The 18,350-nt window shown below is 38.0% G+C and overlaps 1 protein-coding gene across 4 annotated transcripts in view; it reads right to left on the bottom strand.

The window, feature by feature from the left end:
* Positions 1–2,101: 2,101 nt before the first annotated feature.
* Positions 2,102–18,350, bottom strand: part of DACH2 (dachshund family transcription factor 2) — a 544,577-nt gene continuing 528,328 nt past the window's right edge. For 3 of the 4 annotated variants that reach the window (XM_050965047.1, XM_050965049.1, XM_050965048.1), the window contains 2 exons: positions 15,814–15,879; positions 2,126–3,110 (listed from right to left, as the gene is read on the bottom strand). In XM_050965047.1, the coding sequence (XP_050821004.1) occupies positions 3,073–3,110; positions 15,814–15,879 (104 nt within the window). In that variant the 3' untranslated portion in view covers positions 2,126–3,072. Of the gene's footprint in view, positions 3,111–15,813; positions 15,880–18,350 lie in introns of all 4 variants that reach the window. The other variant, XM_050965050.1, reaches the window with a different exon arrangement.

The following is an 18,350-nucleotide window of genomic DNA, read 5'->3' as shown; positions in this document are numbered from 1 at the left end:
TTTAAAATCATTTTTAGAACTAGGCCCCTGATCTTCATCCCAAAGAAGTTAATGAGAGTAGAATCTAGCCTGAGAAGAACTTTAGGCTGTCAAAAAAACCTGCATTTACTAGTGAATCCAACCTGACTCTGGCATTGTAGCGTGATCCTAGTCCTTTGTGATTCTTCAAACTGCCAGCATTTCACAGAACAAGAAAACCATCTCAGTCACTAACATGGATTCATACTGGCATAATTTTGAGGACACTTGTAATACAGTATTACCATCTAATTGTAAATAATTAACCATAGAATTGCAGTTCATATACTTCAGTGCTTAGGCACAGGCATAATGAGCTTTAATTAAGAGTGCAGTAGTAGTCTTAACTCAATGTGCCCTTGCTTTTGATGTAGTTAAATGCATTTTGTTTAATAATATGGAAATATGTTTGTTGCAGATACTGGAATTTAAGTGTTCTGACTTCGTTTTAGAGCAAACAAAGCAATAATATAAACAGGAATATTTGGAATGTTTAAATTATGGCATGTCCTGTAAAAAAAATTTCTGCTTGTATTTATTACGTAGTTCACAAAGTTTGCAGAAGTTTATCCTCATATTAAAAAAATTATCCTACAAAGATAAAATTAACCACAATTTGAGTTCTACATTCTTACTTTTCTAAAACATACAGTTGAGACATTTAACATTGCCAGTTTAATTTTTTTCAGCACATTAAAAGGATCACGTCATATGATTATTCAAGCATATTAGGGTACATGAGAACCAATACAGTGATTGCCATTGAAAAAGCCAACATTTTCCAAGAATTACAAATGTCAATATGAGACTGCAGTTATTTCCTAGTTTACATGTGCTGAAATGCTGGGCACCTGCGGTACCATCACTTTTTGTACAGTTAACACAACTGAAAGCCCTTTAATCATCTTTGGATGCAGAGCACAGATATTACTTCCATAAAATCTATGAAATATCTACAGTTTAAAACGATTTAAGGGACTTTTAACTTCAATTTTATATGCTCCTGACTAGCTAATTTTGACTTGTTAAATGCATATTCATATACAGAGGTCCAAATTCAGCCCTCACTTGCAACACCTGACTTCACTTTACTAGAAGACACGACACCTTGCATTTGGCCCCCACACCAGAACTATGTCATCATGCCTGTATTTAAGAAAGAGGAAGCTGATTTGTTTTTCTGAAATGATCTAGTTCTAATCATACCCTGCTTTGATACTAGTCCCATTTAATTTTGTGTGTGTGTGTGTGTGTGTGTGTGTGTGTGTGTGTGTGGTGTGTGTGTGTGTGTGTGTGTGTGTGAGAAATGTATATTGTATGCACTTTGTTCCTTATTTTATTCTTTTCTGGCAATTGGGATGCACAGCATTTTGTACTTTAGTTTTAGTTTTTCATGCCATGTTCTGTGGATTAGTTGCAATTCTTCGTGTTCATGATAAAGAATCACAGATCCCCCTATTCTAATACTCCTGAACAAGGACCAGTGCAAACAAATGGCGATATAGATTTTGATCAGCGGGCAAATTCACCCCTAGTGTAACTCAGTAGACTTATGCCTGCTGTGCCAGTGATGAATTAGGGTCAGAGGCCCAAATCCTGAGCTGCCATAAATCAGTTTAGTTGCACTGACATCCATGGATCTATGCTGATTTTCATCAGCTGAGGATTGGGGCCAGAATCTTCAGTGGAATTCCATTCAAAAGCCATCAAAACTATTACATAATCAGTTGAAGTGGCTTCTGTTGAATTACTAACAGTAGGGGAATCTCTCTGCATAGCAAAGGCTTAGCGGCATCCTGCCTCCACAGTGCTATCAACATAGGAGCAAAGACCAGACGGGGCATAGAAACTTAGGCTTCCCATGTTGGTAGTGCAGAATGCAACCAATACATTATTTATAGCCAATGCTTATCTTGTTCCTTTGAAGAATCTTATATCATTGGTATTTATCTAATAATTGCATAAAACATCTGTGAATGAGGGAGTAGAAACTAAACTGATTGGTTCCACCTGACCAATGCATCTTTCAATTACCTTTTTGAGTAAAGGAATGACTCAGGTAAGTTTTCAGATAGGTGTGGAATCTGTGACGTATAATAATTAAGAAAAATATTTGGTAGCAACCCCCACTCTTTATTAATTCCTTTAACAAAATATGTATCCGTGCAAATATCAGTTTTGAATTAGGATAGAAACTGTGGGAATCCATGTCCAAAAAAACAAAAAAAGATTTCCAAAGTCAAACAAAAAGTTTTTAATACTGTATTCTTAGCAAGAACATTTTAACAAAGAATGTGTACTTTAACTTAATATGGTACAACAGAGAAACCATACTTAAAAGTTTCCATTATCTAACACTCTACTGCATATTCATTTTTTATCTTAAAAGACCAAAAGCCAAGCTGAACTGAGCATAAAAAAGCATCAATTATAATCCTCATATTACGTCAGCTATTAGGGTTTAGCTCACACTCTTGAATTGGTCATCTAATGAAAGGACAATTTTTACATCATTGTTTTAAAAAATGTACACACATTTTTCTTTAAAACGTAATATATTGAGTATCAGCTTCAGTAAACAAAGCTTAATTTATAAACACAATTGAAACAGCTCTATGTTGAACAGTTTCAGTGATAAACTGGACTTGTATGATGTACAGCCAGTGAGGACATCTGCGGCTTAATAAAATCATTGTGCCATTGCTATACAGTAATCACTACCGCCTTTAAAAAAAAAGTTAGTTTTTTTGGGGAATAATTCCTTTATGTGCTTAAAAATACTACAACTTCTTTCTATCTTCTGGGACCTAAAAATTATCAGTTGCAACAGGCTTGGTTTGGTATGGTAAGCTTGTAAAAAGTCTCAGTATATCTTAATGACAATACGGCAGTTTTCGATGCAGCAACAGTAAATTGCTTGAAATTGTCCTTCAAGTTTCATGCTACAAATCCTTCACACAGTACTGAAGGCATCAAAGGTTGGAAGGGATGTCTTTCATGTACTATACAGTCTTCAAATAGTGATCATTATATATTTTTCAACAATAGCTTCCTTCAGTACATAATAGTAGGTTTGACGTATGCTCTGTTTTCTGAAAAAAAAAAAAAAAGTTGGTTACATAGTGATTTATATATTTTATAAATGAAACATTTAGGGTTCTTTAACCATGCAGTTTAAATTATCTGATCTGTAAGTGACAGCTCTTGGTTCAAGTGAGTGTCTTTTACCTCTGGAAAACAGGTGCCCATGGGGCCTTATAAGGAACTAGAAATATAGACTCTTATGTATGTCACAGTTGGAAATAAGCTTAGTAGCCAAGCAGATCCACCTATTTGGTGCATTGACTGTCCTCCTATATATGGTATGAGTTGTAGACTTTCAAATTGGTTTACAAATGCTTGTAATCCCAGCTACCTCTCATTATAAGCAAACACAGTAGAGGCTGGACATTAAATATTTAAAATATCCACTGCCATGTATCACCTCAGCTCCTGTTGCCATTTGCTGCCCCATCTGACGTCTGCCATCTTTTCCAACCTTAGCTTTAGTCTCAAACCAGCTCCTTCCTACAAGCCCATCACAGCCCCAGACTCACCCCATCCCCAGCATACCCTCACTTGCTAAATTTCCCTTATGACCCCTTTCAATCAAACCCAGCCCTGGTCCTCGAGTCATGATCCCTTCTCCCCCCAGAGCGTAACTCCCTCTTTGTGGCAGCTGTGAGTATCTGGGTTTGGATTGTGCATCCCCTGAAAACTGGTAGCTGCTATCAATGACTTGACAAATCCCAAAAAAGCTGGGTTTAATCATATCTCTAATTTTTACCCCCCCATAGGACTATTTTTAAACCAAAGGGGGAATAGTTTTAGTTTAAAACTTAAAAGTGTACTCCATGGCCAAATTCCACGCTGACAGTCTGACGGCATTGTATTGCAAGGGATCTGCAGGGCAGATTTTGGTCCTACACATTTAAAAAAAATGGGGAATTGAGAACAATGTTCCTCTTCCCTTCCAATTCCTGACTGACTTACCCCGTCTTTGTACCTCACACTAATGGGACAGATTCTTATCTCTGCTCTACAACAGTCTGGCTGCTTTGTAAATCCATGGCAGTCAGCCACATTGTAGAACCTGGTATGTGGCTAGTGAGACCAAATATGGTTACAGCAAAGAAGAGAAAAGCCACTGTTCCCTTAGGTATAAAATCCTTAAAACTTAAATGGCAGTTTTTCCCCCTGCCACAACCTTTAAAAAAAAGTAACTTCTGTTTCAGAGGGTAGAACCATGACGTACTTAACACAGTGTTCAGAGTACCACAGAAATTAATGTAGTTTATATTGTGCAGAGTGAAATGTGGCTATTAAAGACCCAACAAAGCCTTCTGCAAAGCAGTGCTATTGAAGACTAAAACTACACTGAAAATCAACATGAAAACAGCCATAAATCAATATGTGTTCCTTAGAAAAATGGTGTTTCACTCAGAACATCCCTCTCCCCCCCCACACTAGTCATTTAATTATTGTCTTTATTTGAAGAGATAAACAGAAATCCACCCACGCATCTCATAAAAAACTTGCTTGGGTACAGAGCCTATCATGTGTGATCTTCACATTCAGCAGCTTTAAGCCCAAAGACAAATAAATGTTAAAATACCCACAGAAAGCCAAAGTAATATGAATCCATATTCGTATCCAATAAACACTGAATCAACAATTCATGCAGCTAAACCTACTAGTTCTGATTCTGAAGATGGTAGCAAAATGATAATCTTGAGTAGCATTCTGTATAATGTTGACATCTATCCCGTGACTGTTTTACATATGTCAATACTGAATACTCATAAGGAAAGAACCAGTATTGACCCGCTCACTGACATAGATCCTTGGAGCAATCTCCAAGTTTGCCACATTTCAATTTCAAAATGCATTTCAGCTATAATATGAGTGATTTATCATTTAGCAGTAGCTGTCAAAGTAAGCTCCTAGATAAAACAAAAACATCTGGAACCATAAACAGAGGAGAGCTGTAGCTGAATTTTAATCCAAATCTGACATGCTCACTTCATTAGGAACGGGAAACAGCTAATTAGTAATTGAAGGTTTCATGTTTTTAAGAGGGCGCCTACTCTCCCTGCAGAGATGATCTAATATATATTTTGGATGTAAACAAGAATAAAGATCAAGAAGAGCCAGGGAAAAACATCTCCCAAGGAATGTCTGAGAGCCAGGGAACCTCAGCAAGAGTTAGAGAAATGATAACATTTAGAGTGATAGCCGTGTTAGTCTGTATCAGCAAAAAAAAAAAAAAAAAGAGGAGTCCTTGTGGCACCGTAGAGAGACTAACAAATTTATTTGGGCATAAGCTTTTGTGGGCTAAAACCCACTTCATCAGATTCATGGAGTGGAAAATACAGTAAGCAGTATATAGATATATATATTAAAGCACATGAAAAGATGGGAGTTGCCTTACTAACTGTGCGAGTCAGTGGCCTTGTTAGCACTGACCCCCAACTTGGTAAGGCAACTCTCATCTTTTCTTGTGCTGTAATATATATATCTATATACTGCTTACTGTATTTTTCACTCCATACATCTGATGAAGTGGGTTTTAGCCCAAGAAAGCTTATACCCAAATACATTTGTTAGTCTCTGAAGTGCCATAAGGACTCCTCATTGTTTTTGCTGATACCATTTAGTGACTTAAGATTTATAGGAGAATGTTTGGGGAATGAGTCAGTCAACATGCACCTCTTGTGGCTTTTTTTAAAGCAGATTCACAAGAGTTCCTCATACTGCACGCTGTAGATTATGTCTCCCATTTTAATGTTGTATGTTTAATTAATGGATCGGTACTCATCTGGACCTATTGACACAGCAGATATTGATTGTCCTTGAAAATCGCAGAAATGCCTTCAAAAGGGCCCTAGTTAAGTCCCAAAGGCTTAGCTCATAGTGTATATGTGGGAGACCTGATTCAGTAACACAAAAGCTCTGTAATCTGTAAGGAAGTGGCTTCCTTCCTAGTCCCCAAAAGCAAGATTTTCAAAGGTATGTAGGTGCCTAAAGATGCAAATATGCACTTTTGTAAAGTCCACTAGGAATTTGGTGCCTAATGCTCATTGACTTTCATTTAAGTTAGACACCTAACTCACTTTAGTGTAAGGCTACTCTACAGCCATCTGTATGTCAGTCAGGGTAAGACTGAAGACGTGTGATCCCTGACCAACATACCTGTGCCAGTGGAAGGCCCCAGTGTAGTTGCAATTATATCGGCAAAACTCTGCTTTTTCCAGTCTAGCGTATTTGTCTCATGATGGATGGTTTGCTGGTATCGTTACATCCACACTGGGAGTACTTTGTGGGTATAGTGTACCAGTATTCCTATACCAGTAAGACCCGTCCTTAGACACTCTTGAAAAACCCCCCCAGACACTGATCGGCAGCTTTAGGCCCCGAGTAACCTTTGTTTATTTGGCCTCAAGTGTACATAGCATTCAGAGAGCCCATTTACAGGGTTGGAATTATATGGCGAGCTGACTGAATACTGGCTTTTCAGTTAACACACAATTCCAAAAAATAAAAATAATAATGCATTTTGGATGAACCTGAGAATAAAATGTTTAATTTTATTTTAATTTCACTAGTTTCAGGTCAAACAAAACATTTTGTTTTCTTTTGGTTTTTGACTATTTTTTTTTAAAAATTGTTTTACATTTTTAAGTGGCAAAAGGATAGTAATTCACTCTGAGACACTGCCTCAGGGCAAAAGTTATTTTGTTGAGGGGGAGAGGACATGAATGATCTCATGAAAGAGTTCCTTCTTCTCACTAGAAACAAATTAAACAGAAAGCCTTTGTTGTGACATGAGACAGGCTGAAGGGTGTCCAAGGATTCGTGTACTTTTACAAATACACAAACATTTCAAAGAGATTTTTGTGGCTGTTTTTTAACGTTTCACAAGCCTTTCAACAGTGATATACAAAATGGACTGAAATGTCTTTTGGTCAGCTAGTCACTAACTGGAACAATGACGCACTAAACCAACCTAGTAAGGAAAATTTAGTTTAAAAATGTGAAAAATAGCTACAATTTTTATATAGCCATCTCAATAGGAAAAATAGAATAGAATTGTGTTTTAAAATTTCTTAAACTAGCTCCAATTTTGCAACTGTTTTGTAAATTTGAAAAATAGGTACACTTGGAAGAAAAACATTTTGCTGTGAATAGTTCAGCTAGTTCTCCTCACTTACACATAGGGAACGGGAGAGGCTGTGTGTAAAAGCGCTCCAAATTATCAGTCAGTATGTAATTACCCAGCTGTACTAATTTACGCTCCTCTGCAGTGCATGCTGGGTGAAATTCACCCTATGCAAAGGGCTAGTACAGGGGCTATGCACTCTTTAAATTCCACATAAACATTAGTGTGTGGTTTCAGTGGCACTTAAGTGAAACACAGGCCTTGTATTGGCCCTTTGCACAGTGTTGAATTTCACCCTGAGAGATTCTGTGACAAAAGGCACTAGTGAAGTGCTAAATATATACTTTGCTTAATCTGGACACATTTAACTGAAAAACCTGCTTTTTTCAGGACATCTTTTAGGGAAACTGTAGCAGCAACTGCTGCTCAGTCTTAAGACTAATTCCACTTCACTTTCTTAAGGTGTTCTACCTAACCTAAAGCACTTCTGTTGAGGCCTAGTTCTGTGGACAGCTTAAATGCAGTATATTTCTTGATTTTATTCTTGGTGAAAGTTAATAAGTCTATTATAAATATTTAAAATTTAAGAGTCAGCAGTGATTACGTAACTTGCATGAGGGCAATATTGTCTAGTGATTTGGATTTTAAAGCTGAAACTGGCTTGCTGTTTAAATTTTGGCACTAACTTCTCTAAGCTTCAGTTTTCCAATCTGTTAGATGGAACCAATGCCATTACTTCACTTCATAGGAGTATTCTGAGGCAAAATGAAGTAGTATTCACACAGTGTGCTCTTAAAGACAAACAGCGAGGACTAGCATTAGTCCTCATTCCCAGCCATTCTTCTAGACCTGGGGCTGTCAGGGTTTTTTTTGTTTTTGTTTTTACACATTACAGCTCTATTTACCACACAAGGTTGAGACTCCCTGTTCTAGCATATTTGCAAGTATACCACCAGTAGGTATGTGGAGTTTATATTCAAATACCAACACTTTATTCAGAACTGGCATTCCCTTAATGACTTTGGTGAAGCTTAGTGCTTGTAAATGTGATTCTGAATATGGAGGCTCTGGCATATTATGGCCATCCTGTGTCTACAAGGTTCTGTTTGGCAATATACAGATAATGAGTAATTTAAATATTTCTTGTTTCAAGAGCACTTATCAGACATCAGAAACAATTCTGTATTACTAGTTGTGCTATTAAACTTCACTATATGGCATTCTCTAATTCCACACAACCCCCACCTACAAGAAGTTAAAGTTTTAAAAGCATCCTTGATGCGATTTGTGGAAGAAAGGCAATGAAATACGGACAAAAATTCATAGTACCGCAGAATATTCAGTATCTCTTTCCCGTAGCCAACTGCAACCCACATACCCTTTTATAGCATTTTATGGTATTATATAGTCAAGATTTGAATAAATCTGTGTTCAATAAATGTGTTCTTTTATTAGGTTTATCCCTTAATCAAATATGCATTTATGTGGGCTTCATTCTATTAAAAAATGAAATTATACAAAGGTGAGCAAATCTGTAGAGTTACAGTAGTTTAAAGCTTAATCTCATTCTCTAGGGGTAATATTGACAATATAAAAAGTGCATAAATGATATTCCTAACACTGAAAAATGCTTATGAGCCCCCTGTGCATGTTATACTGTTTTACAACCTACAGTGAAATGCATGACTCGCTTAATAAGCAAGACCTTAGAAAGCTTCCCTCCACCTCCTGCAATGTATAACATAAGTAAAGATCTCTCCGTTTCTCCTATATTAATTATTGTAATTTTCCTGTAGGATTATGTTTTCTTTCCTATGGTCATTTCAAGGAATGTGTAGCTCTCTTTTTTCCACAACATAATTGTTTAATAATTTTGAAGGCTTAATTCACATTAAACAGAACAAAATCTACAGGCAATAGTTACCATTTCCATATATATTCACATTTCATACTTAATTTATCCCTCTTTTTTCTGCAAGCCCATTTGTTCTGGTCCTTCTCCTTCCCCCACCCCCAAACAAGTGTGCGAAGTCTGCTACTTTAAGAAAAATGATAGAGGCAAACAAGCACAGAATCACCTTCCTGTCAAACACTTTTCTCTGCAGTTTTTTTTCATGAATAACTGTATTTTGCTTGTTATCATAGGACATGTCCCTTTTCTGTTTCCCTAACCCCACCCCTGTTGTGGTTTGCACATCCTTGTGGAGAGGGTGGGCAACCTGTACCTAAAATGCAATTTTTTTAATGGGTTGTAGAAGTCAAGGGCAAGTCTACCATACATTGAATACAAGATATGCAGGTCTTGGACTACAAATGCCCATTTGAACACACAGCAAGACAGTATTGTAATTAGCATTGAGGTAAGATTCAAGCTTCTACTGAAGCTTCATCTCTGATTAAAATGTTCACATCTTCTTCCTAAGAACTGAAGATGAATAGAACATAGAATATTGTGGCTGGGGAAGCCTTTCTGCTGAAAAAAATCATTTTCTTTCCCCAGGTCTCCATAAAGTAAAAAACAAAACAAAACAAAACCAACTCTCTCTTTCACCAGCACCCAAAAAATGTTCCATGTGAAATGTTCATTAACATGCAGGTTAAGAGTAGTGGTATAGTTATTTAAAAACTACTGTATATTTTATTCAAAAGAGCTCTTTAATAATGTATGAGAATTGTAAGCTCCTAGCTGGTGACTAGCAAACAAGCTGCTTTGGTTTAGAAGTCTCATGAGATGCATATAACTTTTGCTATTCTTATATCAAGTGCAAGGGCGGCTCTAGGCTTTTTGCCGCCCCAAGCACGGCAGGCAGGCTGTCTCTGGCGGTTTGCCTGCGGAGGGTCCGCTGGTCCTGCGGCTTCAGCAGACCTCCTGCAGGTGTGCCTCCGAAGCCTCTGAATCTGCGGGACCAGCAGACCTCTGTGGGAGGTCCTCCGAAGCCACAGGACCAACAGACCCTCTGCAGGCAAGCTGCCGAAGGCAGCCTGCCTGCCGCCCTCCCGGTGCCGGCAGAGCGCCCCCCGCGGCTTGCCGCCCCAAGCACGTGCTTGGCATGCAGGGTCCTGGAGCCACCCCTGATCAAGTGTAGGCTTAGTTTCTGATGCTTTTGTTACAATACATGGAGATCATCTGACACTTTAATAATTGAACCATTATAGTATTTTTTTCAGAAAAAATTATTCTTGTAACATTACAAAATTAAGTAGTACAAATTAACCACTGGAATCCTTACTCATCCATGATAACCAGGGCTGAAACCACCAGTGGATCCACTGATTTTCTAAAAGGAATTCTTGGCAAGGGGAGAGGTGCTTGGACTAATTTAACAGAACAGAGGAGTATCATGTGTCTGCCTGGGGAGGCTACCACTATGCAGGGGTCTCACAAATCAAAAAGTTCCATTGAACATGAAGGAAATGACAGACACACTAATCTTTTTTAACTCTACTCACAGTTTAAGGAACCTGCAGAAACTACCAATGCAACCAGAGTGAGAAGACTGCTTTATGGGAACAGGCATGAAATGAGACAAAGGAGGATATGTATAGAAGAGATAAAATGAGGCTTGGGCAGGAGATGGAAGATATTTGAGAGCTGGCTGGGCAGCAGTAGAAATATTAGGGCTCTATTAAATGAAGAGGCAAGGTGCCAGTCTCAAAGTGCCAGATCTGATTCCCTCATCATCCCCCGCCCCCCCAGACTTTTGCAGGGCTTGGCCTGTTCTTACTGAAGCTCTGGCATTGACTTCAGAGGGAGTAGGACTCAGTCCCACAAGGTGCTGAACTTCTCTCTTATGAGATGCTGAGTGTCCTCAACCACCATTGAATGAAACTGGTTTCACTGGGAGTGTACGATACACCTGTGACAAAGTGGTGGACTAAACGGTTTTATTTTTTGAAAACTGGGCTGGTTTCTGTTTGTCACAGAGGTTTGATTTTACAATTGTCTTTCATATATTGGGATACTAAACAAGTAACTGTTGGGTTCCAGCGGATTTCTGAATAAATAATAAATGGCAAAATAAATTCTAAAGTTAAATTGACCTTTATCTTTGCAAAATGTGTAAAGAAGCAAAAAGTTATTGATGTTTATTGACAGTCCTCTTGTTAAATATATTCCTGGCTTTTTCAAAAACAAAAATTACAGTAGCATTGTGTCGCCTTGCCCTTGTACTTTATTGTGTATTTCTCAATATATTTTTTTAAATTTCAGAAAGGTCAGTTCCCCAATAGTGGCATCTGTTTACTTAAATTTAGGGCCTTCATACTTTTTATGTTGGTTCACCTGGTAATAATCTGTTTATTAAAAAAATAAGATAATGTGCTTTGATGATTGTATCAATATCCCCCAACAATGAAATACAGTCATACAAAAGTTAACTAAGGTATAAACATGCAAAAGGAGAAGTCTCCCTGCGATCATAAAATCATGTTATTTTCTGTTCAGCAGTTCATGTTACTGCTGTTCATGCTAATTAATTAAAGGAGCTGTTGCTGTAACGTGCAAACAGGGAATCTGAGAAACTGAGAGGGCTTTTAGGTCTCTGAGTGAAGTTAAGTCAATCTGGGTGCGGGCAATCAAATGTAATGAAATCACTTGTCAGTGCTAAGCTTGCAAAAACTGTGAAGTTTGACTAGGGAGTAAAAGGATTATAATTAGATTTCCAATAGGATAATAACTAAATGGCAGAAAGCAGTAAAGAGAAAATATTACTTTGTTAGCTAATGGTGCTGCTGTTCAGTTTTAGTTTTTATCAGCACACTTGTAGTTGCGCTAATTTAATTTGCTTTTATCAGCAAAAATGCACTACTCAAATGGTACTTGAATGTCATTTGCAAAAATCATTGATCTGAAGGTGCACTTAATGACACCCGGTATGTTTATTTTATGCGAAACGGAGATTGGTTGATAAAAAGGTTGACATGCTATCTTTCTGGCCCACAAGTAAGTTATGGAAAGAGGAATGGAACAGTATTTGTGTGCATGCATCGCCCTTTCCTTTACCAGTCCACTATGCAGTGGCCATCACCACCAGAGAGACTATTAATTTTGTATTTTGCCAGCTGAAAAGATTTATCCACCTTAAGCCATACTCAGCTGATAGACTAAACATTTAGGAGGATTGTGGGTATAATTTATTGAGAAAGTTACATATACAGGTCGGACTATTGGGACAAAATTTTAGATCAATCAACATAGAGAAAAGGAACCAACTAAACTGAAAAGATTTATAATGCATATCAGAATCCTAGTACATGAATAGCTTGCATTAATAAAAACATTTTATGAAATGAGCATAAAATATGATTTGACTTAATTACTGTGAAAGGTGGTCATGCAATAATTTTGTAATTCTCCTTTAAACCTTCTTAAGGAGATACTGGCAGTGGAACTAATTGAATTTCAAAGGAAAGGCACTGTGTGAATGATAGATTTCTCTCCAACACAGCTATTGACAACAGGAAAAGAAAAGTTCTCACTGATGCCAGAGATTTTTGCCATGAGCTGTAGATATTTTTTGGAAATAGATTTGTATTAGGGATGCATGAATTGTTACCCCCACAAACAAAGCAAGCAAATAAGATGGTGATGGAGAATATATTTAAATTGTTAAAGACTAAAGGGCAGTTTTAGCTGCCAAGTTTTGTAAAAGTGTAATCAAAAGAAAATGGAAGAAGATAATACAGTATCAGCATAGAGTAAAAGGACATGGGACACAGAGTTACATAGCAGAATTGCAGTGAAAGCCAAAACAAACCTTAATAGTGTATTAGCTAGAGAGGGCTTCGTAATAGCCAGTTTACAAGCTCACTGTGGGTTTGTAAGAGTACTATCTAAGCTCACAGCACTTTTAAGTATGAACAGAATTATCTGGAAGGGTTCCATAACAGTCATTTGTTACTGGTGATATACTATGTTTAAGATGAGTTCTGATAATATTTCTACTCATATTTCTCTGTATGAGGGAAAGAAAACCTTTTTTGTGCTTGGACCTAACCTTCTGTTAGAACTGAAACTGTGATTCTGTAGTGTTTTTAATACTAGACATAGTGTGCACCAACATACAAAAAGATTCTTGGACTCTAGCATTTGCAAAATTCCAAAATAATTCTAACAGGAGATTTAGCTTCATCAATGTTAACCACTATGCTTTATGAAGAATGGAATTTTACACAATTTTGTGGACCCATTTTAAGTAATATGAGAACGTTAACTTGAACAATATCAGATGAAGACAATTATTTGCCCAGTTAAGAGTTTCTGACAGATTTACAACTAAAATATACAGAGTCCTACTTTATGCAGTCATTTTTATATTTACAGGGGAGCACCGAACTGCGGAGTGCTCAACCTAGCTTCCCACTCTAAAATTCTATCATTTAGGGCAGGGATGGGCAAACTTTTTGGGCTGAGGGCCACATTGGGGTATGGAAATTGTATGGCGGGCTATGAGTGCTCAAGAAATTGGGGTAGGGGTGCAGCCAGAAATGATGAGTTCAGGGTGCAAGAGGGGGCTCTGGGTTGGGGCTGGGGATGAGGCCTTTGGGGAGCAGGAGGGGCTCCAGGCTGAGACCGAGGGCTTCAGAGGGTAGGAGGGGGATGAATGCTGGGGCAGGCTGTTGGGGCATGGGGGGTGAGGGCACTGGCTGGGGGTGCGGGCTCTGAGCTGGGATTCAGGGGTTAGGAGGGCAGGAGGGGGATCACAGCAGGGGATTGGGGTGCGGTTGGGGGCTCAGGGTGGTGCTTAGCAAAAGCAGCTTCTAGAAGCATGTCCCCCCCTCTGGGTCCTATGGGGAGGCATGGCCTGGAGGCTCTGCATGCTGCCCTATCAGCAGGCACCACCTCATCTCTAGGCGCCACGCCTGCAGCTCCCATTGGCCAGAAAACGTGGTCAATGGGAGCAGCAGGGGCAGCGCTTGCAGATGGGGCGGTGCATACTACGTAGGAGCCAGAGGGGGATCATGCTGGCTGCTTCCTGGGAGTCCCGTGGAATGGGGCAAGCCCCCCAACCCTGCTCCCTGGCTGGAGCTGAGGGCCAGGTGTGGCCTGCGGGCCGTAGTTTGTCCATCCCTGATTTAGGGTCCGATCCAAAGCGTACTTGCCCCACCCATTTGAAAATGTTTGCTTTTTCTTAAATTAAATATGGAAATTTACTTCCTTTTCTGATAGGATTCAATCACACCTTTGGTTCATACCTCCATTGTGTGAACAACAATGATGTCAGTGCTTTGGAGCTTCATAAAGACAATTTAAGTATATTTTTAGTTTGCCAAATTTGAGTGGGATGATTCCAACTATTTGTTTATTTCTGAATATTATTTTATCTAATTTCCAAATTTCAATACTTACAGCAAAACTGTAATCATTTATGTGTAATTATGATTTTTCCACATTAAGTAGGTTACTGAAATTATCATTAGAAATACAAAACTAGTAATCAAAATGTCAATTAAATCATCTTAAAGAATATTCTAGGCAGAACTGGTAGCACTATTATTAAGGCTGCAAGACCCAGAAAAGGTTGCTTATTCCTTTGCCAAACTTTGTTTCGGCTGAAATTTTCCATGCTGGACGTTTGCCTCAGAATGTGTTTGTCTGAGAAAACGTCACCCAAAATTGTTACACCATTTCCAAGAGCAAGGTTAGGAAAAAATTCATTGTTTTGCCTATTATTTGGGTAACCTTTTATTTGAATAGCTCTAGAATACTGATACTTTGAAACAGAGACTTGAAATTCAACAGGGGATGACCTTTGAGTGAGGGATATGTCATGGGTTCAGAAATGGTTTGATGAGGGTCAGGGAGAGAAACTGAGGGTATGTCTACACTGCATCTGGAAGTGTGCCTCCCAGCTCAGATAAAAGACACCATTTAGTTCTGCTCTGGTATGCTAAGAACAGCAGTGTAGATGTTGTGTAGAAGCCAAGCCTGTCTGAGCTCAGGTGACTAGACAGTGTTGCAACATCCATACTATTATTTTTAACACACTAGCTTGAGCAGAGCTGGTATGTGTCTGTCTACCCAGGTTCAGAAGAATGGTCCCAGCTGCAGTGTAGACATACCATGAGAGGGAAAACACACTATGTGTGTAAACAAAGATGGGTATACATATAAAATATGTAAAGACACTATTCTTTGTAATAATGTTGGCATTTGGGCTTAGCTATATTTGCACTTCTAATGATGATTTTAAATATATACAGTGTGTGTATATTTGTGTACATAATATACACACACACACATACAACCCTCTGATTTTGACATGCGGGTAAACAGAGGGACTAAAACTATCTCAAAAGATGTGCAATTCTAAAAGGCATGTAAAATCACAAGACATTACACCTTTTGGATTAAACCTACATATGTGCTATTTTGGCAGTTAAGTATGAGATTTGCTAATACCTGCACATCTAAATTTACTATGTTTTTTAAATTGTTTTCTAGATTAAACAAAAAATTAACTAACAGACTGTTCTGCAATTTCTGCATTTGTCATCAGGCATGAAAAATTAGATCAAGCTGATACTGCATTGAATCTCATTTCTCTGGAATACCACAAATTATAGATCTTTAAATAACAGCGTGAAGTATACTGCACCTTGCATTGCTGCACTGTCATGTTGAGTTCCATTGTGTTCTATTTCCATGTCTGGGATTCCAGCTTCTGAAAAATGTGACACTTAAGATTAATGTCTTTGTCCTTCCTTGATGCAGCTTTAGAAAAATACTTATTGCAAACCAGGATGATCTTTAACTTTACACTAGTCCTGCATAAAACATGGGCATTTAACAGAATTTCCAGTAGTAAATTGTTTATCAAATGTGAAAAAGTATTGCCAGTCTTATAGTGTATTATTTTTAACATACTTCACACATTCTCTGGTGATATGATAGTAATCAGCAAATATTAATATGTCAGTGAAATTCTCTTTTGGAGTACTGGTGCCATCTCTCGCATGAAAAACGTGGAAATTCAGATGTGGAAAATACTAAACTAAATTGCCCCATCCTAGCAGCGTACTTCCAAAGTAAAATATTAGATAGGGCAGCCAATGCCGTTGAGAGTGTCAAATGGTATGATCTGAAGCCATTGTACACTGTTACCTCCTTGCTCTAATTTTATGTCATGATAATGTCTTTAAAATATTCCCCTAAAGAAGACTAGCAGTATATCATATGTTTGTTATAGTGATTTAAATGTTTTTTCTCAAGCTTGTGTTAACCTCTACTCTGTGTGTGTGTGTATATATACACACACACACACACACTCTTCAAGCAGCAATTGTATAAGATTTCTTTCCAAGTCTTTTCTAAGAATGCTTTAGGTCGCATAGCAAAATTACATGTTTAATAATTTGAAATGTGAAGTACTTCCAAATCTCTCAAAGGAAACTCCCACCAAACTGATTGTGCTCTTATTCCCAAGTTAGGAGAGATGTTCTAACAATGTAACACACATACATATACACATCTGAACCAGAGTTTAATGCTGATAATATCTTTGTAGGCAGTGTTTGTGGGTACTTTGGGGCTCAAACACCCAGGAGTGTTGGGATAACAGATGCCACTATGCCATTCAGTGCCATCAAGGATTAACATGAGGAGTATGTGATTTGAATTCATGCCCTCCTGCATCCTGTGGAAACATCTGCTTTCCCTTTATAATACAGCACTTAGAAACTTTGGCAGAGCCATTGAAAAGAGACCTGCAAATATAGTTTAAGGAGTCATACAACTTTAGAATTTTTTGCTAAATGCTCCAATAACTATTCTGCTAGTTTAAAACTTACCTTTTATTTTTTTCCTCCTTTAGGTCTGTGACATCCAGACTTGCCAGTACTTGTTTGATATTATGGACTAGCATGCACTCAGCTGGTCACATCCCAACCACCACTAAACCCTCACTAGGGACCAGTGCAGGTCTACAGAAGAAGGTAAATTCCATACTTGTATAGTGTTGCAAAGATTTTAATATTTTATCATATCTATAAATATTTACAAAAAAATATCACAAATGACTGGCCAAATGGGCTTTCCTTGCCTTTACTGGTATTTGCATGGGCCCAATGTCACCAGCAGAGCGTATGCTGGTGCATCACATAAAGAGAGAGTCACTCGGTCTGAATGTCATGGATCTGAAGGAATAAATAAGAACAAAGGCTGCATTTTAAACTAGCAATAATTTGAATGTCCTCCTTTCCTAATTATCTGGAGCATTCAGCACATATTTCTAAAGGGTTTTATTAACCTTTTAAAATATATGCTGTATGTTCATAAAACAACAAAATCATCTGTAACTAACAACAATATCTGTTACAGGGACAGACATCAGAGTTAATTACAAAAAAAAAAAATTCCTCACAAGCACCCTTCAAATTTTGTGGGCATAAAATTGTACCTGCAATTAAATTGTGGTGTTGGGTGCTAACGAGCTACCTGATTTGCTAGTGAAATCAGATTAATATCTAAATACCAGCATTTGTGCTTCTTGCAGATGTTAACTGTAGACATCTACCTGATTGCAAATTAAGTAGTTGTCTAAATGTCTAAAGGAGCACAATTAATTGTAGATTTAACTATATGCTGATAAAATTGGTGGAGTACTGACAACCCTGACATGATTTTCAGAAATGCTGAGCATCTACAAATTTCAGTGAAGTCAATGGGAGCTGCAGATCCTTGGCACCTCTGAAAAAAATCAAGCAAATGGATCTTGGGTTATATCAAAATTCAGTTTACTCCAACACAGTCATCAGTTGACTGGCTGTGTAAACCTTTTGCTACAGAACCTGAAACCAAGTGAAAACTAGCTAGTTTCAGTTTCAAACACAGAAACAGAAGTGCTAATTTTTGTTCAGATCTCTTTAGACTCCATATTTTTTAATATCACTTGATAGAACTTGTTGTCCTTGGTTATTCACACATTTCTGGAAATTAAGTTGTGTGGTTTTGTTTTACAATATTTGAGATAGCTGTTAACCTGAACAGTCACAAAGATTTACACAGTGTAGGGCTTGTCTACACTGGCACTTTACAGCGCTGCAACTTTCTTGCTCAGAGGTGTAAAAAACCCCTCTCAGCGCTGCAAGTTTCAGCACTGTAACGTGCAAGTATAGACAGTGCAGCAGCACTGGG

This window comes from Gopherus flavomarginatus, chromosome 8, assembly GCF_025201925.1.
Source record: "Gopherus flavomarginatus isolate rGopFla2 chromosome 8, rGopFla2.mat.asm, whole genome shotgun sequence".
In the NCBI taxonomy this organism is placed as follows: domain Eukaryota; kingdom Metazoa; phylum Chordata; order Testudines; family Testudinidae; genus Gopherus; species Gopherus flavomarginatus.
The sequence above is the reverse complement of the archived record's forward strand: the minus strand, read 5'-3'. Positions and strand labels throughout refer to the sequence as shown.